This window comes from Balaenoptera physalus, assembly GCF_965194825.1.
Source record: "Balaenoptera physalus genome assembly, chromosome: 3".
NCBI lineage: Eukaryota > Metazoa > Chordata > Mammalia > Artiodactyla > Balaenopteridae > Balaenoptera > Balaenoptera physalus.
The window spans coordinates 4,262,779-4,289,822 of NC_138890.1; the positions used below are offsets into that span (position 1 = coordinate 4,262,779).

At 54.7% G+C, this 27,044-nt stretch overlaps 2 protein-coding genes across 3 annotated transcripts in view; both read right to left on the reverse strand.

The window, feature by feature from the left end:
• The window catches only part of SAFB2 (scaffold attachment factor B2), a 91,268-nt gene that overhangs the window by 14,030 nt on the left and 50,194 nt on the right, over positions 1–27,044 (reverse strand). The window contains exons 20-21 of one of the 2 annotated variants that reach the window (XR_014262223.1): positions 22,785–22,897; positions 17,429–22,214 (exon numbers count right to left, since the gene is read on the reverse strand). The gene's annotated coding sequence lies outside the window, so the exon portion shown is untranslated. Of the gene's footprint in view, positions 1–17,428; positions 22,215–22,784; positions 22,898–27,044 lie in introns of those variants that run through there. The other variant, XR_014262222.1, reaches the window with a different exon arrangement.
• TINCR (TINCR ubiquitin domain containing) lies at positions 17,429–25,905 on the reverse strand. Its single transcript, XM_082456941.1, has 3 exons — positions 25,629–25,905; positions 22,785–22,897; positions 17,429–22,214 (listed from the first exon to the last, which is right to left on the reverse strand). The coding sequence occupies exons 1-2, from the start codon at positions 25,886–25,888 to the stop codon at positions 22,894–22,896; spliced, it is 264 nt and encodes an 87-aa protein (XP_082313067.1). The 5' UTR covers positions 25,889–25,905; the 3' UTR covers positions 17,429–22,214; positions 22,785–22,893.

Below are 27,044 nucleotides of genomic sequence, written 5' to 3' on the forward strand. Positions count from 1 at the left end.
AAATGGTCTAACTGAAGCCAGTTTTCCTTCATTCTTCCCATGAATCTCTATGTTCCCACTGACTGCACCTTTACATTTCCCTCGAATTTTCCAAGACCCTCGAGCCCCTTATCAGTCCAAAGGGACTCTCTCTCTCAAACATTAGACAGAGGAGCAGGGGGCGGGATGGATGGGGCCATTCCCGCTGTTACTTCTGTGACTGCCACAAGGTGTCACTGTTGAACAACGGTCTTGCACAGCCTTGTCTGTTTTTCCCTTGCGTGTCCTAAGCCAGACAGATCCTTGCACGGACCCCAGTGGAACCCCAACTTGGGTCCCCAAGGTTAGAGCCAAATGGCTTACACTCATGAATCCGTTCAGGCCTCAATCACCAAGCTAGACACTTGGACAGGGGAAATGACACACCAGAAACACCAGGACAGAGGAAATGAATGAAGCAGGACTTCCAGCCCCCATCACACTCTGTATTAGAACCAACCAACTTCTTCCCCCAACCCCCCTCCCACTTCCTTTATAACTAAGTCCCCACTGGGACACCACTGAGTATCCTCTTCTACCTTTACGTCTCCCTCGGGGCCACCTCAACCCATCAGAGTGAACCACAGAAGGGAAGGAAAAGGAACATCAATCCCGTTGCTCCCAAGAATTCCACCTCAGGAATTCCCTGGTGGTCCAGTGGTTAGGACTTGGTGCTTTCACTGCTGTGCACCTGGGTTCGATCCCTGTTCGGGGAACTAAAATACTGCAAGCCAAGCTGCATGGCCAAATTAAAAAAAAAAAAAAAGAGTTCCACCTCATTGCCACTGGCCCACTCTGCACATCGAGGAGTTTGGGGAGAGATGTATCAGTCAGCTATTGCTGCATAAAAAGTTGCCACAAATGCAGCAGATTAAACCAACACTCCTTTACTATTTCACAGTTTCTGAGGGTCAAGAGTCCAGACACAGCTTAGCTGGTCCTGTACTCCAGGGTTTCCTGCAAGGCTGCAATCAAGGTGTCAGCTGAGGCCACAGTCATCTCCAGGTTTGACTGGAACCTGGAGCGGGGTCTGTTTCCAAGTTCAAGAGGCCTTGCATGCTTCCGCTCACTGTCCTGGAGCCCAGCTGCCATGCAAATAACCCCAGGCTGGTCTGCCAGAAGAGCATCTCTGCTCTTCATGGAAGAAGTCCACGGAAGAAAGCCCAGTTGTCCCATCCCACAGCCAGCTGACCCCCAAACGAGGGAACCCAGCCAAGATTTGCAGAGCTGCCTGCAACCCCAAGTTGAGTGCAGAGGCAGGAATGAGCCTGGTTGAGATTAGAAGAATCACCTGGCTAATCTGCAGACTCGTGAACCAAAATAAATGCTTAGTGCTTTCAGCCGTTGGGTTGGGGGCTGGTTTCACGGATCCAATCTGCTACAGCAGCATCATCACCATTCCCCCATGACGATGGGCATCCACTGAAATACGAATAAAACTAAGAGGAACCATTCAGCTGACTTTCCCTAAATAAAGAAGTTCTACTTCACAGAGTTTAGCCGTCTCGACTCTACAAAGGAAATGTGCTGGCAGCTTCTCCTGATTAAAAAAATGTGAAGTTCCACCTCACCAGGCATCACAATACCCTCCTTTTCCGTCCAGCTTCCCAGGAAGGCTCAGGAGGGAGGGGATGCTCTTCCAAGCTTGCAGGCTGGACCAGGGGCTGGCCAGGGGCTCTCAGAACCCTTTGGCTGCCCTAAATGGGACCCCTCCCTGCCATCCTAGTCCTGGCTGCTTGCTACAGAGATTCCCTAAGGATCTGTTGGCCTTTTCTTTCCAACACCCCAGACCCTCTCAAGAAGAAGGAAGAGGGACTTCCTGGTGGTCCAGTGGTTGAGACTCCGTGCTTCCACTGCAGGGGGCACGGGTTTGATCCCTGGGCAGGGAACTGAGATTCTGCATGCCATGTGGTGCAGCCAAAAAAATAAAGTCGATTATGTTAAAGAAGAAGAAGGAGAAGAAGAATCCATGCCAGGTGGAGGACGACAGAACTGGCTTCGGGAAGCCTCAGACTCCAGCACCGGCAGACGGGGAGCAACACAAGCCGTGTTCCAAACTTGGCTGTGACCTTGAACTTGTCACTGGCCAGGAACACTCGGTAAATAGATGATATCTCCTGACCACTCCCCTGACCCATCCCTAAGTCCCCTGGACCTCCTCCAAGATCTGGCCACTGACAGCACTGCTGAGACCTGGCCCCAGCACGTCCATTCTCATTGGTCAATGCCACAGCCATACCTGTAGCTAAATATAGTTAATATCACCCCAACAAGCAAGAGTTCTCAGCTGAATAGCTCGGTGATCAAGAGCAGAAACTCTAGAATTAGACCCATGTATAAAGCTTAGAAAAAAAGTGAAAGAAGTAAATAAAGGATGGAATGATGATCCTTCCACACCGCGAAGTCCTGTGCAACTTGTATAAAAGAATGAGGACCCCCATGGAAGGATCGCCAAGATACTTTAAGATTAAAAAGCAAGAGTAATGGACACAGAGTTTCTGTTTGGGGCGATCAAAAAAAAAAAACACATTTCGGTGGATGGATGGTGGTGGTGACTGCCCAGCAATGTGAATTATGTAAAGCCACTCCAGCTGTGCACTTAACCATGGTTCAGATGGTAAATTTTATGTCAGGGATGTTTGGCCACAATTGAAAATCAGGGTGGGGGGCAGAGGTAAAGGTTTTGTCTCTCAAAACCTTTGTGACCCCATCCTGTGTCTGTCACCCTGCAGCCCCTCACGGTAGGCTTAGAAGCAGTATCAGGAGCCAGTTTAGAGAAACTGAGACCCAGAGAGGGTGGGGAGTTGCCCAGAACCACACAGTAAGGAGGACGCATGGCCAGAACATAAGAAATGCCAACGGAACCCGAATGCATAAGACAGTCCCATACAATCCCTCTCCAGGGAGTGGCTGATTTTGCTTAAGCTTCTAGGGGGGCAGAGGGGAGGCCAAATGAGAAGGAAGTTTTTTTTTTCCTTGCGGGAGCCGTGGGAATCCCTCCCTGGGGAGAGGTGCTGGCTGGCGTCCCTGGTAAGTCTCCGATCACAAGATTAGGTGATTTCATTATTATCTGCGAAGCTCTCGGGAGGGTTGGCGCTTACAGATAATCACCCGTGATACAGGGCGTTGGAGTCATCAAGGAAGATGGGGCCAAGGTGTTGGGGCCAGGGAGGTGCTTGAAAACGGCCCCATCCATCGCCTTCGTGCAGAGGGAGGGGCTCAGGAGACAGAGAAGGGGGAACCCGTCCAAGGTCACACAGCCAGACAGGGGCAACATACTCTGTCATAGCCACCCAAACCTGAGTCAGGTCCTATCCCCCCTCTGCCCACAGCCCTCCAGGGCTCCCACCTCCCTCGGGTTGAAGCCCAAGTCCTCCCTGCAGCCCACAAGGCCCTGCAGGACCTGCCCTCCCCTCCTCCCTCTGTCCCCCCGGCTCCCTCCAGCCCAGCCCCCGGCACCTAGCAAATGCTCAGAAAAAACTGAAAGGACCCAATACAGAATAAATGGGCAACTTGAGGACATCTGGGCTCTGAAAGGAACTTCGGCTAGTCCACAGCCTCTGCTTGGACTCCTCTGTGGACGAGGAGCTCACTACGTCCCAAGGCTCCCACTTCATCTCTGAGCTGTTCTGGTCATTAGCAAAGTCCTCTGCAAAATCTGGGCTGAGTTTTGTGCCCTAGAGTGTGTGTGTGTGTGTGTTTTGAGGGATGGGGGAGTGACATGAGGTCATGGGCAGAAATTCTGGAATCTTAGCAGGATGGTCACTGTTTTGAATACTTGGAAAGCCTCCCCTAAAGCCCTGGGGGTGAGGTTGGTCCAGACTGACTCTCTCTCTCACACACACAGAATTTGTCTGTCTCTATTTCTCTCTCTCCTTTTCTCTTTTTTGTCTCTGTGTTTCCGTCTCCCCGTGCTGCTCAAAGTCACACAGATACACAGATACCGAAGCAGCTTCTCAGCCCCGAAAGAAAATTGCCAGCCACCCCAGCAGCAGAATAATTGAACCGGTGGGCGGCCAGGATTGAATCAAGTGTGAGGGGGTGAAAGGGGGAAGCTGGGGCAGGGGTGTGGTGGACGAGCTTAGCTCTGGGCAGTGGGAGTGCAGCCGTGTGGGCTGGAGAGGGGCCATGAAATCTCACGAGCAAGCCTGGTCCCCCCCCAAAACCACTGGCCCCCCCCAAGACAATCTGAGCCCTGCAGAAAGAGCTAGAGGTCTGTGTCTAGGTACCCCCTCAACACACAGAGTCTGCTGAATTCTCAGAGCCACTTGGCAGGGCTGGGATGGGGGGTTTCACCCAGGCCCACTGCCAGGGGAAGTCCACCCCCATCAAGGCTAGGTTCATTACCGTTCATTCATTCATCCACATATTTTCTCATCCCCCACCCACTCACCTATCCTTCTATCCACCCACCCACCCACCCAGCCATCCTCCCATCCCCCAACCTATATGCCCCACTCACCCACCCACCCATACATCCATCCATTCCCCCACCCAACACCCAACCCACAGGTCAACCATTCAACAAGCACTTATTAAGCTCCTGCAGAGCTCCCCTTTCTGTGCTGGGTCCTGGAGACACCGGGATAAAAATGACAGCCAAGGCCCCTGCTCAACTGGGGAGATTAGCATCTAGCTGGGAAGAGAAATGTTAACAGACAGTTGAACAAACCACTCCATCACGGAAATGGTGACAGTTCCTGAAGCCATGCCCAGGCTGCCCTGGGATATAGGATAGGGGTGTGAGGCTGGGGGTGAGACTGATTAGGTTGGGGGGCCATGGAAAGGCTTCCAGGGGGAAGAGTGTGACAGGCAGAGGGAACAGCATAAGCAATGGAGAGGCCGATGTCCAGTGTCTGGTTCAAGGGCAGGGCACGTGAAGTTGACCCGGGACAGGAAGTAGGGACCCTGGATGAGAAGTAGGTTGGAGGGAAGCTGCTGACCGCAGATGAGGTGCTCCTGGGGCTTGTCCAGGGCAGATGGACAGGACTCAAAAATAGGGGACAGGAGGGACTTCCCTGGTGGCGCAGTGGTTAAGAATCCGCCTGCCAATGCAGGGGACACGGGTTCGAGCCCTGGTCCGGGAAGATCCCACATGCCGCGGAACAATTAAGCCCGTGCGCCACAACTACTGAAGCCCGCGCACCTAGAGCCCATGCTCCGCAACAAGAAGCCACCGCAATGAGAAGCCCGCGCACCGCAATGAAGAGTAGCCCCCGCTCACCGCAACTAGAGAAAGCCTGTGAGCAGCAAGACCCAACGCAGCCAAAAATAAATTTTAAAAAAATAATAAATAGGGGACAGAAAGGCAAAGGAGATGAGAAGGCACAGCCAGAGAGGTGAGAGAGAAGCCAGGGGTGGTGGAATCCCAAAGCCACTTTGCCCAGATTGAGAACTTAAGGTCCAGGGATCGTGGAGTCCCGCCTCCCGCCCAGGCTCCACCAATAACTGCTATGTCCCTTCCTGGCGTTGGACAGTCACAGAGGCCCTGAGGACCGTTGAGGGAGACCTTCAATAGCTGCTTTCTGATCCCAGCCCCGCCAGCCCTCACTGGCCAAGCCACTGCAGGGGACACAGGTTTGATCCTTGGTCGGGGAATTAAGATCCCTCATGCCATGCAGGGCAGCCAAAAAAAAAAAAAAAAGGAGAGTAAGACAGAGAATAACACACCAATGTCTAATCTAATTTCAGGAAGCAGTAAGAATTCTAAAGCAGGGAAAGGGGACAGAAATGGTCGCGGGGAGACGCCTTATCTCTGGAGTAGTCAGGGAAGGTTTCCCTGAGGAGGTGACATGTGATCTGAGACTGTGTGGGGAAGTGTCAGTCTGGCCAAGAGTTTTGGCAAAAGCATTCCAGACAGCAGGAATAGCAAGTGCAAGGGCCCTGAGGCAGGACCAGGTTTGGCATTTTAAGAATCAGCTCCGTTTTTGTGGCTGGAGTGAAGGGAGGGAGACAGAATGGGATCCGTGACCCCTGATCACCCATCCCTGGCACTGCTTGCTTCTCCTCCATTGTGATCCATACTGTGTGCCATGCTATATATTTTTTATATTTACCTTGCCTGTTTTCTCTCTCTCCAACTGTTAGCTTTATAAAGATGGGGACTTCTTTCCTTCTGGGCTCCCTGTTCCCTGCTCTGCTTCCAGAGCCTAGAACAGTGCCAGACACTCAATGTGAGATTGTGAATGAATGAATGAATGAACAGGCATCATTCCCATTAGAAGGGCCAGATGGGAAGGCAATTAGAGGCTCCGTCCACTTCAAGAGGCCCCTTTAGGAGGTCAGAGCTGAGAGATGTGGGGTCAGAGCCTCCCTTGATTACTGAGATTCTAATTAACTCCGGGGCCGAGAGGGTCGCCCTGCTCAGAGGAATTATAGATAAGTTTGCATCCAAGTGTTTGAGCAGCGGCTCTAACGGGGCAGGCAGCGGCTCTTCTTCTCCCCTGACCAGCCAGCTGGCCAGGGAGGCAGGCGCCGAAAGAGGTCATTTGCATAGGCAGGTAATTGGTTTTGCAAATAAATCTGGTTCTTGAAATTTGTAGATTAGCAATAATATGTCTCCAGATGAGAGAGAAAGGTCACGGATGAATAAAACAACAATTAAACTTTCAGGAGATTATTAAACTAAACAGAAACCTGGCACGGGGCGGCCGAGGGAATAGGGAGCGAGGCAGGGAAGGTGGAAGGGGTCTGGGGTGGGCGGCCTGCAGCCCGGGGCGACTAACTGATGCCCTCGACTTCCTGCCTCGTAGGAGCACATTCTGTATGTCAGGCTCTGGGCACAGTGGGATATACCCAGGATAGTTATCAGGATCCCATGTCCCAGTAGAGAAAACTGAGGTCCAAGGCTGCACAAGGCAGAATCCGATCCCAAGACCAGCTTTGCACTGTCCCAGGTGGCAGTGAGCCTCATCTCACAGTGGAAAGGAAGAGAGAGGGTGGACCCCTCCTCTGCTGCCTCTTGGCTGTGTGACGAGGACCATCCCTTCCCCCTACCTGTGCCTCAGTCTTTCCACACCTCTAAAATTGGGGCTGAGAGCATTTTATGTGTGATTTTTAATTTGCAAATATTTTTGTACTTGTGTGGGCAATTAAATGTGGCACAGCAGCTAATGGACTGGGCACTGCGCCTGGCATGATGGGGGTGCCCCTCTGGTCATCCTGGGCTCCTGGCTGCAAGCAACAGTAATGTGCTCCAGGAAACATAAGCAGAACTGAAATTTATAGATAACTCTCGGGGTGGAAGGGAAAGTTGGAGAAAGAGGGTCAGTCAGATAGAGAGGAAACGGAAACTCGGCAGGTAACACAACCATATTTTGCCACCCACTAGCTTGTGACCTTGGGTGAATCACCTTTCCTTCTCGAGACCTCAGTTTCCAGAGCTCTAAAAGAGGGAATCATTGTGCCTGCTTTATTTATTCAATGTAGTCATTCAAAATATTTCCTGAGCCCTGACTGAGCGCCAGGCACTGTCCTAGGCACCAGGAATGCAGCTGCGAGCAAATCAGGCAGAAATCTCTGCCCTGGTTGAGCTCAAAGCCTAATGAGGGAGACAGGCAATGAGCAAATAAATCGGTGAAGTCTATAGGGCTTTACAGAGTGCTAAGTGCTAGAAAGGAAATTAGGGCAGGGAAGGCATTGGGAAGGAACAAGAATTGAGGAGGGAGGGCAGGTTGCAATTTAAACAGGATGTTCAAGGAGAGCCTCTGAGAAGGTGAGATTTAAGCAGAAATCTGAATGGGGGGGAGGGAGGGAGAGACCTGGGGGAAGAGCATTCCAAGCAGAGGGAACAGCACGTGCAAAGGCCCTGGGGCAGGACTGTGCCTGGCATGTTGGAGGAACAATGAGATCTGTGTGTCTGGAGCACAGTAAGCGAGGGGGACAGAGGGAGGAGGTGAGGGCAGGGAGGGAAAGGGGGCAGGTCCTGAAGGTCTCCTTGTCCAAAGGGCAAGGAGAAAGGGCATCTCCCTGCTAGGTGACAAATGTTCACTCCTTCTTCCCAACCCATTTGGTGGCAGAGGTTATGGGCTGGTCCCCAAATTTCATACTCTACTTTCTCCTTTAGAAATAGAACCTGTCCAGGTAAAGACTACATTTCCCAGCTGCCCTTGAAGCTCAATGTGACCATCTGATTATGTGATGGACAATAGGATGTGAGCATAAATGATGCATGTAACTTCCAGGTTGTAACCTCAGAAGACAAGCATAGGCCCTCCCCTACCTCTTCTCCCCTTCCCCCTCTGCCCTCATCTGGAAGGTGGCTGTGATGACAGGGGCTAGAGCAGCTATTATGTTCCAAAAGATGTTAAGTTTGGCTGAGGAGGTAGAACAACAATAGAAGCCTGGATCCCTAGTGATTGTGGAGCCACCACTGCAACCTGGGCTGATGCCCAGACTGTGAGGACAGGCATCATTTAAGCCATGGCTTCCTCTTTTAAGTCATAGTCATGGTTCCATAGATCTCCAATAATCAAAAGTTTTCAACACTGTCACTACCCACGTTGCATTCCCCAGACTTCCTCTCTTCTCTGCTAACACTCCTCTGCTGCAAATTGCCCTTCACTCCCCCTCCTCCTCCCAATTTCCCTCTGACTCTGCTCTTGGCCTCCCTGCTCTTGCTATAACCAAGCTGTGCCATAACAAATGTGCCACCTTGTGGCCAGCCTGAAAACTGTCTTTCTTGGCTCTGGAAATCCTGCCCATGTGAAGCTGCCCACTGGCTCTCCAATAGACTTAGTTTTATTCCAAGATATTTTCATGGATGTCCATCTTCCCTTACATCCTCCTCACCTTCTATCTCCCTCTCTCTTCCAAATTATGGCAACTCCACCAGAGCTTTTGACCTCTAAGTCCTATGTGTATGGCAATTTTGTAAGGCAAAAGGAGACCAGAGAGGGTGAGTGACCTGGCTGGGTCACACAGCCTGGATATCCTGTCCAAAGGAAACAGAAGAGTGAACTTGGTTGAGAGAGGATGGACCACTGACCTTCTGGCCTGGGAAGAGAGGACAGTGGGAACCCACTGAGTGTTCACCTAGGAAATGCCTCTATCAGAGCTGGCTAATCTCATTCCCCCATTTATTCCACAAACACTTATCGGGCAACTGCTGTGTGCCAGGTCCTATTTGAGACACCGGGACCAAAACACACTCATCCTCTCCCTCTCAGCACTCACAGGTTAGTGTCAGAGCTGTGACGGAGGAGCCCAGAAGAGGCCCCTGAGCTGGGCTGGAGCCTCAGGCTTCCTGGAGGAGGTGATGTGTAAGCTGAGATCTGAAAGATGAAGAGGGGAAGGCAGGGTGACCCACATGAAGGAAACAGCAGAAACAAAGGCTCACAGTCGGGGTGTGGTGGGTTTGAATCCCTGGGAGCATCCAGAGCAGGGAGAGATGAAGTCAGGGAGGCAATGGGGGTGAAAGGCTGGGGACTTCAGGCCAAGAGCAATGGAGAGCCAAGGAAGTATTTAGAGCAGGGGAGGAGTGAAATCAGATTTGCCTTTGACATAGGTCCCAGGGAGGAGGGCCAGGAGGGGCCAAGCCCGGTGGCCGGTCCAGGCTGGAGGGGATGCAGGACCGGCTGCCCCTCCCCCACCACATCCCCCTGCAGCCTCGCTACGCCCGGACTCGAGCAGGAAGGAGAGCCGGGAGGGGGTACCTGGCAGCCAAAAGCCCAGCGGCTAATGAACCCGGTGCTGCGCGGGCTATTTTTAGCATCCGCTCCTCTGGATGCCTAATCGCTCTGGCCGGCTCCCGCCAGGCTGCCATGGAAACGCACAGCGCCGCAGCGGGGAGCTCGGTCCCAGATCCCGGACTGCGTTGCCCGCCCCCAACCGCGGCCCGGGACGCTGGTGCTGCGCTGCCACCGCCAGGAGGGGCCCTGCCTGCCCTCCCGCACCGCCGCTGTGTGACCCGGGGACACCTCTGCCCATCTCTGGGCCTTAGAGGGTGAGGGGGTTCAGCGAGGGCTCTGGAGGCTGAGCCCCAGGTTCAAATCCCCGCTGAGCCAGCGGTGCGGGGCACGACCTCAGGCTTACCTTGGAAGCTTGGCTTCTTATCTTTAAAACGGGTCCCCCCTCATATGACTGCAGGGACTGGGATGCCTGGAGCTTGAAGCTCAGCGCCTGGCCCCAGTGCCTTCAGCAACGCATTGAGCACCTACTGTATGCCAAGCATTGCCGTAAGCTTTCCATGCATTCATTTTATGTATTTAATCCAGAGGCATTTTGCAGATTGCCTTTTGCAGATGGGGCCAGTTGCTACAGAGAGGTTAAGTGGTCTGCCTAAGGTCGCACAGCATGCACATGGTGGAGCCAGGATTTGAACCCAGGCCAGTTGGCTCTGGAATTCCAGCGCTAAACCACTCGTCGAAATGCACATATATTTAAACTGGAATGTGGAGGGGGTCGTGCTTATCCCCCAAGGAAGGCTTCATGAATGGTGGCTTCTCAAGCAGTGGGGGGACCTGGTTTTCACCACCAACCTTGCTGGCTGGGAAGCCGGGGGTGAGAGGCTTCACTCCCCCAGGGGACAAATGGGGACACTGTGGCACAGGTGGGGGCAGCAGGTGGTCGGATGCTGAGCCCTGGAGCCCAGGTGTCTCCCACCCACCGGGAAGAGACTTTTTGGAGGATTGTGGGCATGTGGCCCAGGGCAGCCTGCCAGCGACTGACACCCAAAGCTATTTCGGGCCATGTAGCTCAGACAAGTTGTTGGGGATTGGCTGGGTGTCAGGAAGGAGGTGTCCAAGCTGGGGAGGGGAGAACAAAGCCTCGACCTGGGCCAGGACAGGGGGGCGAAGTGGGGGAGCGAGAGTAGACAAGAGCATGCCGCCTGGCCTCTCCATGCTTCAGTGTCCCCTTCTGTAAAATAGGTGTCGACCATCACAGTCCCTACCTCCTAGGGGCTGTCAGGATGATCAGAACATCCAGTTCAGGGTCCCATCCATCTGTATTTAATATTTGGATATCTTGTTCCATGTGGATTTCTTTTTACATTGGTTTGGATTCTTTATTTTTTTTTTAAGATTTATTTATTTTTTTTTTTTATTTAATTTATTTTTGGCTGCATCCGGTCTTAGTTGCAGTACGCGGGACCTTCGCTGAGGCATGCGGGATCTTTTGTTGTGGCGCACGGGCTTCTCTCTAGTTGTGGCATGTGGGTTTTCTCTTCTCTAGTTGTGGCGCACAGGCTCCTGGGCACGTGGGCTCTATAGTTGTGGTACATGGGCCTAGTTGCTCCGCGGCATGTGGGATCTTAGTTCCCTGACCAGGGATCGAACCCACGTCCCCTGCATTGTAAGGCAGATTCTTTACCACTGGACCACAGGGAAGTCCCAGTTTGGATTCTTTAAAATATGACTTAACCTTAAAAATGCATTCCAATATACAGTAGGTGCAGAGAAATACTATTTGACTCCACTTATACGAGGTACCTAGAAGAGTCAAATTCACAGAGTCAGAAAGTACATTGGTAGGGCTTCCCTGGTGGCGCAGTGGTTAAGAATCCGCCTGCCAATGCAGGGGACATGGGTTCAAGCCCTGGTCCGGGAAGATCCCACATGCCGCGGAACAACAAAACCCATGCGTTACAACTACTGAGACTGCACTCTAGAGCCCGTGAGCCACAACTACTGAGCCCGTGTACCACAACTACTGAAGCCCAAGTGCCTAGAGCCCGTGCTCCACAACAAGAGAAACCACCGCAATGAGAAGCCCGCGCACCGCAACGAAGAGTAGCCCCCGCTCGCCGCAACTAGAGAAAGCCCGCACGCAGCAACGAAGACCCAACACAGCCAAAAATAAAAATAAATTAATTAATTTTTTTAAGAAAAGAAAATACATTGGTAGGTGTGGGGTGGGGTGGGGGGGAGGAGAATGGGGACAGTGTTTAATGGGGACAGAGTTTCAGTTTAGAAAAGTGAAAAACTCAGGAGATGGATGATGGTGAGAGTTGCACAACAATGTGAATGTACTTAGTGCCACTGAACTGTACGGTTAAATATGGTTAAAATAGTATGTTTTATATTATGTGATTTTTACCACAATAAAAAACATTTCAAAAATATGACTTAAAATGGTATTTACCTCGCTGGCTGCATCTGTGGGCACCTCTTCAAGTTTTGCATCGGAGGCGAGCGAGGCGTTAATCTCCGTCCGGTGACAATCGTGCAAGTTGCTCAGAACTGTTCTGGGCACATGGTAAGCACCCAAGGACACTGGCGAAGAATGTGGCTAACATTTACGGAGGGCCGAATGCTACAGTGTGGAATGTCACGTGATCCCGGTGTGGGTTATTATTATTCACTATTGTTAGGTACCAGCCGGCTCTGTCCTGGGACCTTAGGCTTTGGTGGGTCCACCTGGAAAGTGATGTAACAGCCTGTATCAACCCAGATGGTAGTATGAATCCTGACCCGTGGGACCGAGGGAAGAGGGAGGGAAGGAGCCATCCTGATGCTTGCACACAGCTGCCCTGAGCTGGAATCCCCATTCTTCCCACCGCCCTGCCAGGCCCTGTGCCCGCCTTTCCGCCGTGAGCGCCACCTCCGTCCTGCTCCGAGCATGCACCCTAGCAGGAGGTTCAGGAGGGCTGGCTCAGCTGCCTAGAGCTGGGGCCAACAGCGGGTCACAAGCCCCCGTCCCCCCACCCTTCCCCGGTCACCCTGGCTGGCAGGAAGGGCTGGGGAGGGTAGGCCAAGGTTACCACGCCCCTCCCCCAGCCTGGCTATAATTAGCCCCGAGATGAATTAAACATGAGGCAGGCCCATCTTGGGCCGCAGCATCGCTCTGACACTATAATTGTTCCCGGGCAGCAGGCAGAGAGGGCTGGGCTGCTGTGTGAGGCTGGGGGGTGGGGGGAGACGCGTACCACCCACAAGCACCGGCTGTGGTCCACGGGGTGTGCGGTGTCAGCCGCAGGTGCGTGTGTGCCCACGAGTGTGTCCTGAGTGCTCACCAGCCTGAGGGCAGCTGTGGCCCTTGGGTCTCAAGAAGGCTGGAGGCTCAGGAGACCCAGCTGAAGGGGTGAGGCTGTCAGGCCTGGATCATTAAAGCTGCCACCTGGCATTGTGCCTTCCTGGGGAGTCATTACTCCAGTTTCCTGCTAACACGCCTGAGTTTCCACCATTAAGACTTCTATCAACCACTCACCTCTTCATGAGCATGAAAAGCTCCCCAGGGCAGAGCTCTGGAAGGAGGGGAGGAGAGGCACCTGGATGCGAGCCTTATGAGGTCGAGAGACCTCAGGCCCGCTCCTTCCTCTCTGGACCTCAGTCTTCCCATCTGCGTTATGGACCTATGGTGGCCAGAGGACGCCTTGGGGTAGGGGAATGGGTGTCAGGCTCTCACTCTGGGGTTCGCCTCTCCTAGCCTCAGCCTTGCACCGGTTAAATTAATTCCCTAGACCCTGGACCCCAGAAAATGGTGAAATGTCCCCAAAGGCCAGCCGAAAAGCCACGGGCTCCTTTAAGTATTTCTGCAGCAGGAGAGGGAGGTGGGTGATGGGGACAAGACAGAAGGGGCAGGAGCCTCTGTATCCCCAGTCTGAGGACACACCCTCCCTCTACCCAACTGTGCCCCATCTCTCTCTCTCTCTTTTTTTTTTTTTGTCCTCACCGCATGGCATGCCGGATCTTAGTTCCCTGACCAGGGATCGAACCCATGCCCCCTGCAGTGGAAGTGCAGTCTTAACCACTAGACTGCCAGGGAAGTCCCACTGTGCCCCATCTCTCTGCCCCCTCGCCCCCCATCCACTCATTCCAGCCTCCCCACCTTTGCCTGGGCCATGGCAACAGCTGCGAGCACTGAGTATGTACTGAGTGTTTACATACTCTTCTTAGCTCGTCTTCTCCTCACAATAGCTCTGGGGGGGTGGGGTGTGAGCTATCAGCACCCCCATTTTGCAAGAGCTTTCTGACACTAGGATCTGTGCTCTGGGGCCCCATGGAATACCCCAGAATGGGTTCCCCCACCAGCCCTGCCATGATCTTGCCCTTCCCACCTTCCATCCAGATTCATCTTCCATTTTGATGAGGGGCCCATCCCCAGCTCCACCTCCAGGACCAGCCATATCACCTCGGCAAGGCCAGTTTGCCCCTTGGTGACTCAGTTTCCCATCTGCACAGTGTGGGGCAGTGGACACAGGAAGCAGTTCACGACAGAGCATTGGAGTTTGTCCCCTCCCTGCTGTGTGACTCAGGTCACTGGCTCTCTCCCAGCCTCAGTTTCCTCCCCTGTAAAATGGGAGGATAATACTAGTGCTTGGAGGTGAGAGGAGAAACCAAAGAGCCCATGAGTGTCCCCCGTGACTGATATCCTACCTGAGCTGGGCTATGCAGGATCCAAAAAGCCAGCCTTGGAGAGGCCCCCAAGCTGGGAGACACAGAGACCTTCCAGCCGGAGCAATCAGGCTGGGCAGGAGACTGTGGGTGGAGCCTGTGGTGGGGTGGGTGGGTGAAGCCTCAGTTTAGGGGTTCACAAAGAAAACCTCCTGCAGACATGTGCCCCTGAGTTTTGAAAACCGAGGCAGACTCACACATACGAAGGAGGGGCGTGAAGGAGGGGCGTTTCTGGTGGGAGGGAGCAGCCAAGGTAAATGTTTGGAGGCAGAAAGCAAAAAGTAACAAGATCTGAGCTCAACTGGAACACAAAGTGGCTCACAGAACAGCCTGTCGGGGCTTTGCAGGACAAGATCTCAAGTCAGAACCCACTCTGGGTTATTCTGTGGGGCCCCAGAGCACAGATCCTAGTGTCAGAAAGCTCTTGCAAAATGGGGGCGCTGATAGCTTGCACCCCCCCAGAGATGTTGTGAGAAGATGAGCTAAGAAGAGTGTGTAAACACTCAGCACATACTCATTGCTCACAGCTGTTGCCATGGTTCCAAACAGAACCAGGTAGATCATTTTTTAACAGTTATATATTTACTTCAGTGTATAGCTCCCCAAATTTATATACCATCTACTCTGCTCAGAAAATATGTATCTGGGTTTTCATGGTAGGATATAAAGTTGCATTTTTTAATAAATATATTTTGTTGGAAAAGAATGAGGAGGAGGTTTAGAGAAAAATGATGGAGAGAATGAGGGAAGCCTGGAGCCAGGAGCCACTCAGTAATAGATTTCTCAGCCTGTTCCTGGGCCTAGTAATTAATCCTGAGGGGCTAATTAAGTTCGGGCTTCCGCTCCAGGTACTCAGTGACCTCCCTCTTGGCCTTTCCTCTCCCGGGGGGGAGGCCCAACTTGGCCCATCCCCACCAGGGCCTCCCTCCTGCATCACTGCTAGGCCCCCAGATCCCTGGGCTTAATTATCTGGAATGAAGGTTTAATCAGAGGCCTTTACCGCAGGGAGGGAAGGCTCGGCAGGAGGAATGGCCTCCCAGGTGCAGCAGCACCTGGAATAGGGTGAGGCGAGGGCGGCAGGGTGGAGCCAGTGTAGGGGTCAGAGCCTGTCAATATTTAACACTTAGATCCTTTGTTCATTGCAGATGTTTTTGCATTCATTGGCAGTTTTTTCAAATGTTGCATTAAAATAGTATTTATCTGAATGACTGAATTTGGCAGCGCCTCCAAAGTTTTTTTTTTCCCCCAGTTTTACTGAGAAATAATTGACATACATCCATGCATAAGTTTAAGGCCATGATGGTTTGATTTACACATACTGTGAAAGGATTATCGCAATAGGTTCAGCTCACATCCGTCTTCTCATATAGATACAATAAAAAGAAAAGAATAAAGGGGAAACATTTTTTCTCCTTGTGATGAGAACTCTTCTAGGATTTACTCTCTCTCTCTCTTTTTTTTTTTTTTTTTTCCAACCGTGCCGCACAGCTTGCGGGATCTTAGTTCCCTGACCAGGAATCAAACCCGGGCCCCCTGCAAGGCCCAGAAGGGCAAGTCATTAGCCTCAGTTCACTCAGCTAAGGGTAGGCAGAGGCATGATTCAAACCCTTGACTCCTGGGTGGGGTCATCGCCTGTCTGGGATCCAGAGACAGTGCGACCAGCCTTCCCCTCAGAGCTTTCGCTCTTGCAAAAACCCACCACATTCCATCCGTCTAGGAGGAAAAGCCCATGTCCTCCCCACAAGGTCCTGCACAACCTGCCCCTATCCCCTACCTGCCCTCCCCTCCTCCCTCTCCCCACCCCCTCACTCTGCTCCAGACACATGGGTCTCCTCACTGTTCCTCCAACACGCCAGGCACGACCCTGCCTCAGGGCCTTTGTACTGGATGTTCCCTCTGCCTGGAACTCTCTTCCCCCATCATCACTCACCTGGACCAGCGCAGTTGCCTCCACCCTTGGTCCCCTGGCTCCCAAACTCACCCCCCACAGCCTGTCCTCCCAGAAGCGGCCACCAGAGAGCGCCCGTGAGCGCCTGAGTCAGGCCCCGCCCCTCCTCTGCCCACAGCCCTCCAGGGCTCCCACCTCCCTCGCGGTAAAAGCCCAAGTCCTCCCCTCCGCCCACAAGGTCCTGCGCGACCTGCCCCCCGAGGGCAATGGGATCCATGGAAGGCTGTGGCCTTCCAAAGGGGCCCAGCAGAGCCAGGCTTTGCACCCAGCTCCATCTGGCTCCAGTGCCTTCTGGGCTTCTCCCCTCAGCCAGCTGCCTCCCAACCTCTAATAAACTCCTGAGAAGTGCTGGGCAGACGTGGCAGTGAGGACACTCTTTATCTGTCCAGATCAGGCCAGCTCGGCGCAGCAGTCAATAATTAATTCTGAATTTCCCCCATTTATCAAAGTGGCAGGAGCCAGAGTGCCTGGAATCCCAATCCCGAGGCTCTGTGCCCCGTGGCCACCTGGAGGTGGACACAGTGGTGACAGACACTGGGGCGGGGGACCCTGAGGGAGTCTGGGAAGGGAGGGAGTCCTTGGCTCCCATTCCCTTACTCTGGGTTATTAAATGCTGTGCGATCCATCAGTGATCAGAGCAGAGCTCATCCCAGCCTTCACGGTGCCCAGAGGCTAGTGGGGAAACTAATACACTGAATGAATAATAATATAAATAATTAATGCTACAAAGGAATAGAACAGGATACTGTGTGAATGCAAGACCGAGGGAACGTGGTTGTTTAGAGCCTCCCCAAGGAAGTGACATTGAACCTGCAAATCGGAGGATGAAAGATAAGGGGTGGGGAGAGGGTCCTCCAAATGTAGACACAGCACATGCAAAGGCCCTATGGCTGGAAAGAGTTTCTCCCACTTGGGGTCCGGCAAGGGGTTAAGTGGGTCTGGAGCTCAGAGCACAAGTGTGAGGTCAGTGCCAGGCCTAGAGCCATCACGGTGAGGCTAGCAGCCTTCAGTGGATAGCCAGGGGCCATCAGGGGAAGAGGCAGGAAGTTTCTCTGATGACCTGGGGGATGGCAGTGAGGCTGCTTCCACCCCAGGTGAGTCAGACAGCAGCCTGGGCAGGCGACTCCGATTTTGCTGCATTGGGTCTTCGTTGCTGCGCGTGGGCTTTCTCTAATTGCGGCGAGCGGGGGCTACTCTTCGTTGCAGTGTGCGAGCTTCGCATTGCGGTGGCTTCTCTTGTTGCGGAGCATGGGCTCTAGGTGCGCAGGCTTCAGTAGTTGTGGCACGCGGGCTCCAGAGCGCAGGCTCAGTAGTTGTGGCGCATGGGCTTAGTTGCTCCGCAGCATGTGGGATCTTCCCGGACCAGGGCTTGAACCCGTGTGCCCTGAATTGGCAGGCGGATTCTTAACCACTGTGCCACCAGGGAAGCCGGACTCTGATTTTTTGTTTTCTTTTTTCTTACAACTGTTTTCCCCTCGGAGGATTCTTTCAAGCCCATTTGGGTGTGGGGATGAGCCAGGATTTCTCTGCCAACAAACAGCCTAGTCCTTGCAAGTAGCTTCTGGCCCAGCCACCTTAAACACCTCCCTCCTTGGGTAGGTGGGGAAACTGAGGCCCAGAGTGGGACAAGGACCACCCAAGGTCATTCAGAAGAGTGTGAGCCGAGCCCAGAGGAGGGGTTTCCAGGATCCTAGGAGCAGCCCCCCACCCTGCAGCTTCTGTCTCTTCTGCTGGACCTCAAGCCCCATGAGGGCCAACAGCTGGGTGTCCTAGTCACCACGCTGTCCTCAGTGCCCTGCAAATTGGAGGTGCTTCATCAGTGATTACAGAATGCATGGACCCAGCAAATTTTGGAAACACCCAGAGGTCATGCTCAGAGCATCAGGGGGAAAGGATGTCCCTTTTGAGAGGGGATATGAGAGACAGATACAGGGGTATGGAGAGAGAGAAACAGAAATAAACTGCCAGAGACATGGAAGGAGACAGAGACAGAGATGGAGACAGACAGAGAGGCTCAGATAGAGAGAGTGGAGAGCAGAGATCAAGAGACACAGAGAGAAAGAGTGACAAATGGGGGCAGATACATAAAGAAGAGATTGAATGAGACACAGAGACAGATGGAGACACAGGGGGTGGGGGAGGCATCAGGGTCAGGACCACCACTAACCTGTATAGGAGACTTTGTGTGAATTATGAAAAGATTTCCCTTCCTGAGGCCCTCTCACCCAGCTGGATGTTTTTGTGCAGTGAACAACCTGCCCCTCTGTCTACAGCAGCCGAAGCAAAGTCTGTCTTGGTATCTCCAGCAGCCAGCACAGGGCCGGGCACACAGAGCTCACTCGATAAATGCCCGTTGAACTAATGGGCAGAGTTAGAGAATGCCAGAATCTGGCCTGGAGTCACACAGAGAGATAGAGAGAGAGAGAGAGAGAGAGAGGGGCACAACAGAACTAAAGCAGAAAGTCCAGGTGCCTGCAGTTTCTGGCTGAGCCACAGATGCCTCCTCTGGGAACCACCTGGATTTACTTGCCACCCAGGAAAATTCCCCTCGAACTTCTGGGAGCACAAAGCGAGTGGGCAGCCAAGGCGGGAGGTGGCCCCTCCCCGGGACGCCACGGGCCCCAGGGAGAGATGGTGCCTGCCAGGTCTCACCCGAAACTCCTTGCAGCCCGGACTTGCTCCTGGGGTGGAGCCAGGAGCCTGAGAGGCCCTGGGGGGACCAGACTTCCCCCATTTTCACAGCGCAGAGATGGGAGGGGCCTGGCTTGGGGTCACCCAGAATAGGAGTCAAGGGAAAACCATTCCTGGCAGAGGGAATGGCTTGTGCAGAGTTCTGGAGTTGAACGAGAGGGAAGGGCGAAGGACGTGCTTAGGACTGAACTGTCGATGGAGAGTGAAGCCCAAGGCTAAGTGAGGGAGTTTGAACTTGGCGTTGTCTCCAAACACTTAGTCTTTTATTCCGTACCTACTCAAATTCGGTCCCTCTGTACTGAATTTGTACTGTACTACAGGATCACCCTGTAGTCCCAGCCTAGGTGATCCTGGGGCGCCAGAGGCAACTCCTAAGACTGGGAGGACACACAGACCTCCCCGTTCTGTGGGTCAGGGATGAAGGGATGGAGGCTGCAGGACCCAGAGGCCGACTGGGAGAGAGCTGTCGAGCCCACATGGAGGTGGGGTATTAGTGCCAGGACCTTGAAAATGTAGGACTATTCCAGGTGAAAAAGACCCAAAAGGACATTCTGGGCAGAGAATACAAAAGTCTGGAGGTGCGTGATAATCAGACAAGTGCTGGAAACAAGCCAGAGTGTCCAGTAATGCTGCTGTCTCCAAAAGGGTCAGGGTTGGACCAGAGAGAGAGAGAGAGAGAGATCTGGGGCAACAGAAGCCCAGAGGGAAGTGGAAGCTCTTCTGGAGGTTCAGAAATGACTGCATGAAGAAGGGGGCACTGGAGCTGGGGCTTGGAAGGATGAATAGGAGTTTGCAAACAGAAAAGGTAGGGCATGCAAACTGAGCAGAGAGGCTGTGGCCCAAATTCAAAGAACATGCTGATGGAGTAGCAGGACAAAGAAGGACTTGAGGAGTAAGATCAGTCAGTGTCAGATTTCTCCAGATCCAAGCTGGGCAGCCTGCCATTCTAGGCCAAGAAACCCAAGGACAGTTCCCCTTGGCTCCTCCAAAACCTGTTAGGCCTGCTCCAGCCACTGTCATCTCTCCTCCTTGGGTCACAGGTACTGTCCACTTTGGTCCATGATGACACTTGGTGGCGGATGCCTTCCACAATGTGGTTCTGGGATCTCAGTCCAGGCTTATGCCTCTCAGTGCCTCAGTTTCCCCATCTGGAAAATGGGAATGCTGGAAGCCACTTTTGCTGTTTGTATTCATCTCAGGACTGGGAGGCCTCCAAAAAACAATGTGAAGGGAGCAAAGTGATAACAGGAAGAAAGGAAGGGAGGAGGGAAGAAAGGGAGGGAGGAAGGAAAGAAAACAGAAGGGAAGGGGAAGGAAGGGACGAAGGGAAAAACTTTGCACCCCTCCTCCAAGCCAATACCAAGGGACAGGTCCAACATTATTATTTCAGAACACACCGAAGCTGTTGAGGCTTAAGAAATGGATGGTGATTTGCATGCGATTTGCATGTGATTTGCATACTGTTTGTGAAATCTCAAAAAGGCCTGAAAATGCTGTCTCCCACCCCCACCTCAGCCAAGATGCAGGAAACCCTCCCCATTCCTCTATCAGGGACCTGCTCATGGGCTGGGGACCCCTCAGTTCAAGGGTTGCCAGGGCAGCAGACTAGAGGGGGCAGGGTGCCATTGGATGCCCCATCTGTAAAATGGGCCATAATCGTCACCACCACCACCGAGCCTCACACTTCACAGACTAGAGTAAGTGGAGGCCAGACAAGGACGTGGCACAGACCCTGGCATGTAGTGGGAGCCGAGGAATGGAGCTGGGGTGGCTATTAAAAGCCCCACTTTCCTGCTGGGCCCTGGAGGGCAGGTCCCCCAGTGTTTGCGTGACCCACCGAGGCCAAAACCAGGCAGGAGCAGGGGCCTGGGCTGCCTGGCCCCAGGAGGAGTGATGCCAGCCCCGGAGAGGCTCCTCCAAGGGGAAGTGAGAAAAGCCCCGCAGGCCTGGGGCCGTCCCCATCCCCTGATGGACAAACGCACATCTGAGCACTACTCTCCCCGCGGCCACAATTTATTATCCACCTGTCCCTGCTCTGGGCCCTGCGGCCAACACGACTCTTAATTAAAACATTATGTCTTCCCAGGCTCCCAAGCCTCTGCCCTGTGATGCCAGCAGCCAGAGCACGAACGCGGCCCTCGAGGGCCTGCATGCCAGCATCCCCCCAACCCGAGGGGGTCTGCACGGCGGACCCGACGCCTCATGGCCGCAGATCAGAGATCCAACTGAGTCCCAACGTTCTATTTTTTTTTTTTTTTTTTTTGGCTGCGCCACGCGGAATCTTAGTTCCCCGACCAGGGATCGAACCCCAGCAGTGGAAGTGCAGGGTCCTAACCACTGGACCGCCATGGAATTCCCTACTCAGAGGGTCTTATACCCAGAATTCCTACAGCACACTGCCTGGAATAGCCCGGAGTACCCCCATGATTACCGTCAATGTCTCAGTGCTCTGCCAGGCACAGCCACCGCCCCCCCCAAATCCCTGCCCACTTAACCAGAGCCCTTCAGACACAACCAGGAGACCCCGTGCAGGGGGCAAAGCAGTGGGATTGAAAGGGAAGGACACCGCCACGGGGGTGGACACGGGTGCAACGTGGGGAGGGGTTTGGGTTTGGGGGAGGGGTGCAGTGTGACACTGGAGCGCTGGGAGAGGGCTGGGGTCCCCCAGTCTCCACCTTTAGTCATTTGAGATTTCATGAGTGTCTGGCCACACACCCCCTGCCCCCAGCCAAAGCTGTTCACAGTAGAGGAGGCTTGAGTGGGCCCAAAAGAGGACAAGGTTCTCACTGGCTGGGGAGGAGGGAATCTGAGAAGACTTCCTGGAGGAGGCTGGAATCCTGGGTGGACTGGAGCTGCAGAGAGGGGTGTGAAAGGTGCTTCAGGCTGGGGGCACAGCTTGGGTAGAGGCGTGGCAGAGAGAATGTACCAGGCGGGTGGGGGTGATGCCCCCACCAACCTCCTCTCCCCTCTGTGCTTCTCTTCATGTGACATCCTCCGGCTGCCTCCCAAGATGGCACGTGGTTCCCACTGCAGACTGGGCACTTGAAGCCCCAAGGTGGGAGCCACCTCCTCAGGATCACACAGCACAGCTGGAAAGCTGGCTGGCCCTGAGTAGCAACATCCTAGGTCAGTGTCAGGGACTGGGGCTCCATCAGGAATGTCCCAGGCAGTGGGCAGCAGCTGGGCAGGCCAGTGTTTCACCATCTATGCTGGAAGCCCAGAACCTTGGAACAGCAGGAGGGAGGGGATAAGACAATTTCAATCCAGGCCCCCTCACAGGGTGAAACACCAGCTCTCTGGCCACTTTTCCTTCTTCCCTTTTCCCTAACAGCCCCATGGAGAGCAACACCTGCAGCCAGCTCCTCCTTTGAGACGGCCCTGGTGCCCTCCAGGAGGGACAGGGATAGCCCTTAGCCTGTGGGGAGCTTGGCACTTGAAGCCACCTGGCGGCAGTTGCAGGAATTGCAGGCAAAGAGTGCAATTAAACCAAACCTGCCAACCAAAGCCCACTCTTTGATTGTTAAGGAAGAGGGGTAACAGAGCCCAGAGAGGAGGAGCAATTTGCCCAAGGGCACACAGCAATTCAGGGCAGCATTACTCAGGCCCATGTGTTAGTTCAAAGGTGAGAAGGTAAGGCCAGTGACCCTGCCCCAGGGGCCAGAAGCATATGGGTGTGGAGAAGGGTGATGGTCATCAGAGATGACTCTCTTCTCCTCTCTGAGCCTCAGTTTACCCGTCTGTGGTCTCCACAATCTCTAAGGTCCCTTCTGTGTCCCAATACTGGAGTGACTTACCCAGAGTGAGGTCAAGGCTCCTGGGAGATGTCCCCCGCCACCCACAGCCTGCTCCTTCAGCCAGCACCTCTGGTCCCCTCGGTCATGGCTCCACGTCCTCCAACACAGATTACCTGCAGGAGGGGGACAGAAAGATACAGGTTGCAGGCCCATGCAGCCCTCACCTTGGCACTTAAGGCCTCCTGGTCTGCTCGGTGTCCGTCCAATGCATCTTGCTGCGTCTGCCCAGACTCGCCTCCACCCACGAGACCCTCTCTCTTGCTTCCAGGAAACACTAGAGCTCCAGGAAAATGTTCTGAGCATCCCCTTCTTCACCTCCAGAGATCATACATTCAACGAACATTTATTGAGCACCTACTATGTGCCAGGCACTGAACTGGGGAAACAGCAGTGAATAGGATAGACAACAATGCCCTCACAGAGCTTACAGTCTAGTGGGGGAGATGGAGCAAAAAAAAATTAGTAAAATATTAGTAAAAATAATCAAGGAAGTATAGAGAAAGATAAAGCAGGGGTAGGGTATGGTGTTGGTGGGATGCCATTTTAAACAGGTGGTCAGGGAAGATTACACTGAGGAGGTAGGATCTGAACAAAAGCCTGAAGGAGCTGAGGAAGGGAGGTGGAAAGCATTGCAGGAGGAGGGAACAGCAGTGCAAAGGCCCTGAGGTAGGACCATGCCTAGAGAGTCAGAGGAACAGCGAGCTGACTCTATCCTAGTTCAGCCTCCACCATCACTCACCATCACTAGACCTCCACCCTGGTCCCCCGATCCCCACCCCCAGCCCTCCCCGCCCCCTCCACAGTCTGTCTTCCCTGTATCAGCCAGAGGGCACCTGTGAGTACCTGAGTCAGGTCCTGCCCCTCCTCTGCCCACAGCCCTCCAGGGCTCTCACCTCCCTGAGGGTAAAAGCCCAAGTCTTCCCCATGGCCCACAAGGCCCTGTATGACCTTCCCTGTCCCCTCCCTGCCCTCCCCTCCTCCCTCTCTCCCCCTCGCTCACTCTGCTCCAGACACACAGGCCTCCTCGCTGTTCCTCCAACACACCAGGCATGGTTCTGCCCCAGGGCCTTTGCACATTTTGTTTCCTCTTCCTGGAATACCCTCTTGCCCACTCTTGTTCTCTTTGTTTAATCAGCTCCCTCACATTGTACTGTGAAATGTCACCTTCTCCGACAGACCTCCCCTGGCCACTGTTGATAGGGTAACAACACCTCCATCACTCTCAACCTTCCTGCATCTTTCCACAGCACTTATTACAACCTGACATTCGAACATATGTTTATTTGGTTCCTTGTCTGTCTCTCCCACTGGACTGACTGTGGGCTCCGTGAGGGCAGGCCTGGTCTGTCTGGGTCCCTGCTGAGTTCCAGTGCTGCCCAGCACATGACCCGGCACACAGTAGGCACTCAATAAATGCGTATTGTATGTTGAATATTGACTGTGTAGACGTCTGTGGATCATCCAGCTGCTAGGCTTTGTTTGGCCACTGCCAGCAACACCCTCTCCCAGCCCCAAGCCCCAAACCCCCACTGGTCACCATCCCATCCATCTCCTCCTACCCCTTGAGACCCTCCCTCGAGAGGGCCTGGAGAGGCAGGCCCTCCCACCACATCTTGAGCCTCCAGGACTGGCATCTGAGGCTCCTGCTCTCAAAACGTCACCCAGACTTGGTGGACCAAGCCTCTAGGGGCCCAGCGAGCATGACCCCCATAAACTCCAGGGTTACGCAGACAGCTGCAGTCCCTCCCCCACCCAGTGCCTCCACCCCAGGCTCTGGGACCAGCCCCTGCCCATCTCCACCATCTCACTGGCAATCTCGCCAAGCACCAGCCTCCACCATTTCCCAAAGCTGCCCCAGGGCTCTACATGTGCTGTTCCCACAGCCCAGCTGCCCTTCTCTGCAGACCCCTCCTTGGGTTGGGAGACCCACTCCTCTCGGGTCACCTTGGCCAGGGGACCTCTTTGGATACCCCAAACGGCCAGGTCAGAGTGTGGACAGCAAGGGTCAGGATGGGACTGTGGGGAAGGCAGGGGTAGTGGGGGAGATGGATGAACAGAAGAAGAAGAGAGAGAGACACACACACAGAGAAAAACAGCAGAGACAAAAATGGACAGAGATGCAGAGAGACAGAGAGATGTAGAGAGACAGAGACGGAAAGGAAATAAACAGGGACAGTGTCACAGAGAGAGGGAGAGACAGGAAACAAAGAGAGATCGTGAGAAAGACCGGTGAGGCTGGCGAGAGGCAGACAGAGTGAGAGAAAAGAAGAAAGCCTGCAGGGGGAATCGAGCCAGGCTCCCGGCCTTTCTCAGTGCCGGGCTCTCTCCAAGGAGTCCACAAGGACGAAAAGGATCCCCAGTCCACCCTTCCGCAACCATCCCACCCACAACACCCTGACCCCAGCTAGGCCCTCCAGGCCTCCCCCCAGCCCTGACCCACTTCCCGCCCCACCGGGGACTCCAGCCAGGCGCTCCTGTGCCCCGCCGTCTCCCCCCGCATTCCCCATCCAGGACCCCAGCCAGGCTCTCCTGTGTCCCCCAGGCCCCGCCCATCCTGACCTACCTCCCGCCCCACCGGGGACGCCAGCCAGGCGCTCCTGTGCCCCGCCGTCTCCCCCCGCATTCCCCATCCAGGACCCCAGCCAGGCTCTCCTGTGCCCCCCAGGCCCCGCCCATCCTGACCCACCTCCCGCCCCACCGGGGACGCCAGCCAGCGCTCCTGTGCCCCGCCATCTCCCCCCAGCCCTGACTCACCCCTCACCGGGGACCCCAGCCAGGGCCCCCTATCCCCCCAACCCCAGGCCCCCGCTCCCAGGTCGCCCCCCAGTCCCCGCCCCCGGCCACCTGGGGTCGCTGACGAGCAGCAGCACCGAGCCGTCCTGCAGGCGCACGTCGCGCACCGTCTGGTGGTCGTCCAGCCGCCGCGCGTTGTAGTAGAAGGTGCGCTTCCAGGAGCTCACGCCCTGGCCCACGAGCTGGGCGCGCAGGTCGCTGAGCGTGTCCCGCGGCCGCACCGTGAGCGGCAGCAGCAGCGCCTCGTCCGCTAGGTGCACCTGGATGTGGTAGCGCTTCCAGCGCGACAGGCCCCGCCGCAGCCCCTCCATGGCCCCCGCCGGACACTCGGACCCGGCCCGGGCCCTCGGACCCGGCCCGGGCCCCGCACGCCCTCCGCACCCGCCCAACCGGCCCGGCCGCCCGCTCCCGCCGCGCCCGCGCCCGCGCCCAGCCTGCCCGGGCACGCCCAGCTCGCAAACTGGAGGCCCCACGAGGGCGGGGCGCGGCGGGTGGACCCGCGGGCCCCTAGCCCCCACCCGCAGACGCCCCTTAGTTTACGTCGACTTGTATTAAGTGCCTACTGCGAGCCAGGCGGATGGAGGCGCCCCGGGTGACCCGGGACGAAACGCACGAAAAGGAGCCGCATCATAAAGATAAATATGTAAATGCACAGCGCATCCGATCGTGGGAAGTGCCAGGGAGGGACCAGAAGAGGAAGAGAGCTCGAGACTGGCCGGCTATTTTAGGGATCAAGGTCAAGGGAGGCCTCTCTGTGGAGGTGGCATTTGAATGGAGATCTGAAGGAGGAATGAGCCAACCACACACAGAGTCATGATCAAGAGTACTTACTGCAGGCTGAGATGGGAACAGCCTGTGCAAAGGTCCTGGGGCAGGACGGAGCCTGCCTGTTGGAGGAACAGCGAGGAGGCCTGTGTGGCTGGAGCAGAGCGAGCGAGGGGGAGACAGGGAGGAGGGGGGTCAGGGACGGGATGGGGCAGGTCATGCAGGACCTTGTGGGCCACGGGGAGGACTTGGGCTTTTATCCCGAGGGAGGTGGGAGCCCTGGAGGGACGTGTCTGAGGTTTGTATTTGTCACTCACATATTTGACTCTCATTTACTCCCTTATTTCCTTCAAGACATATTCAACCAGTACTTATTCTGTGTCCGGGCTGGGCTGGGCAATGCTGGGCACCAGAGAAATCCCAACCTAGGGCCCTGCCCTCAAGGGTCACCCAGTTGAGGGTGAAGGACCCAGAGCTGGACACAGACATTCCCAGTACTATGTGGTCAGGGTTTGAGTAGTAGGAGAGACCCCAGGCTAGGAAAGGCCAGTAGCGGGGGAGATGGCTTTCCAGATGAGTAGGCATTGGAGCCCTGGGGCTTTGACAGGTGAGTAGAAGTTCAACACTCCCACCAAGGAGGTACCTGCCCATGATCACCAACTATATAGTTCACTGTGTGCCTAGTGGGGAGAAGCAAGAGTC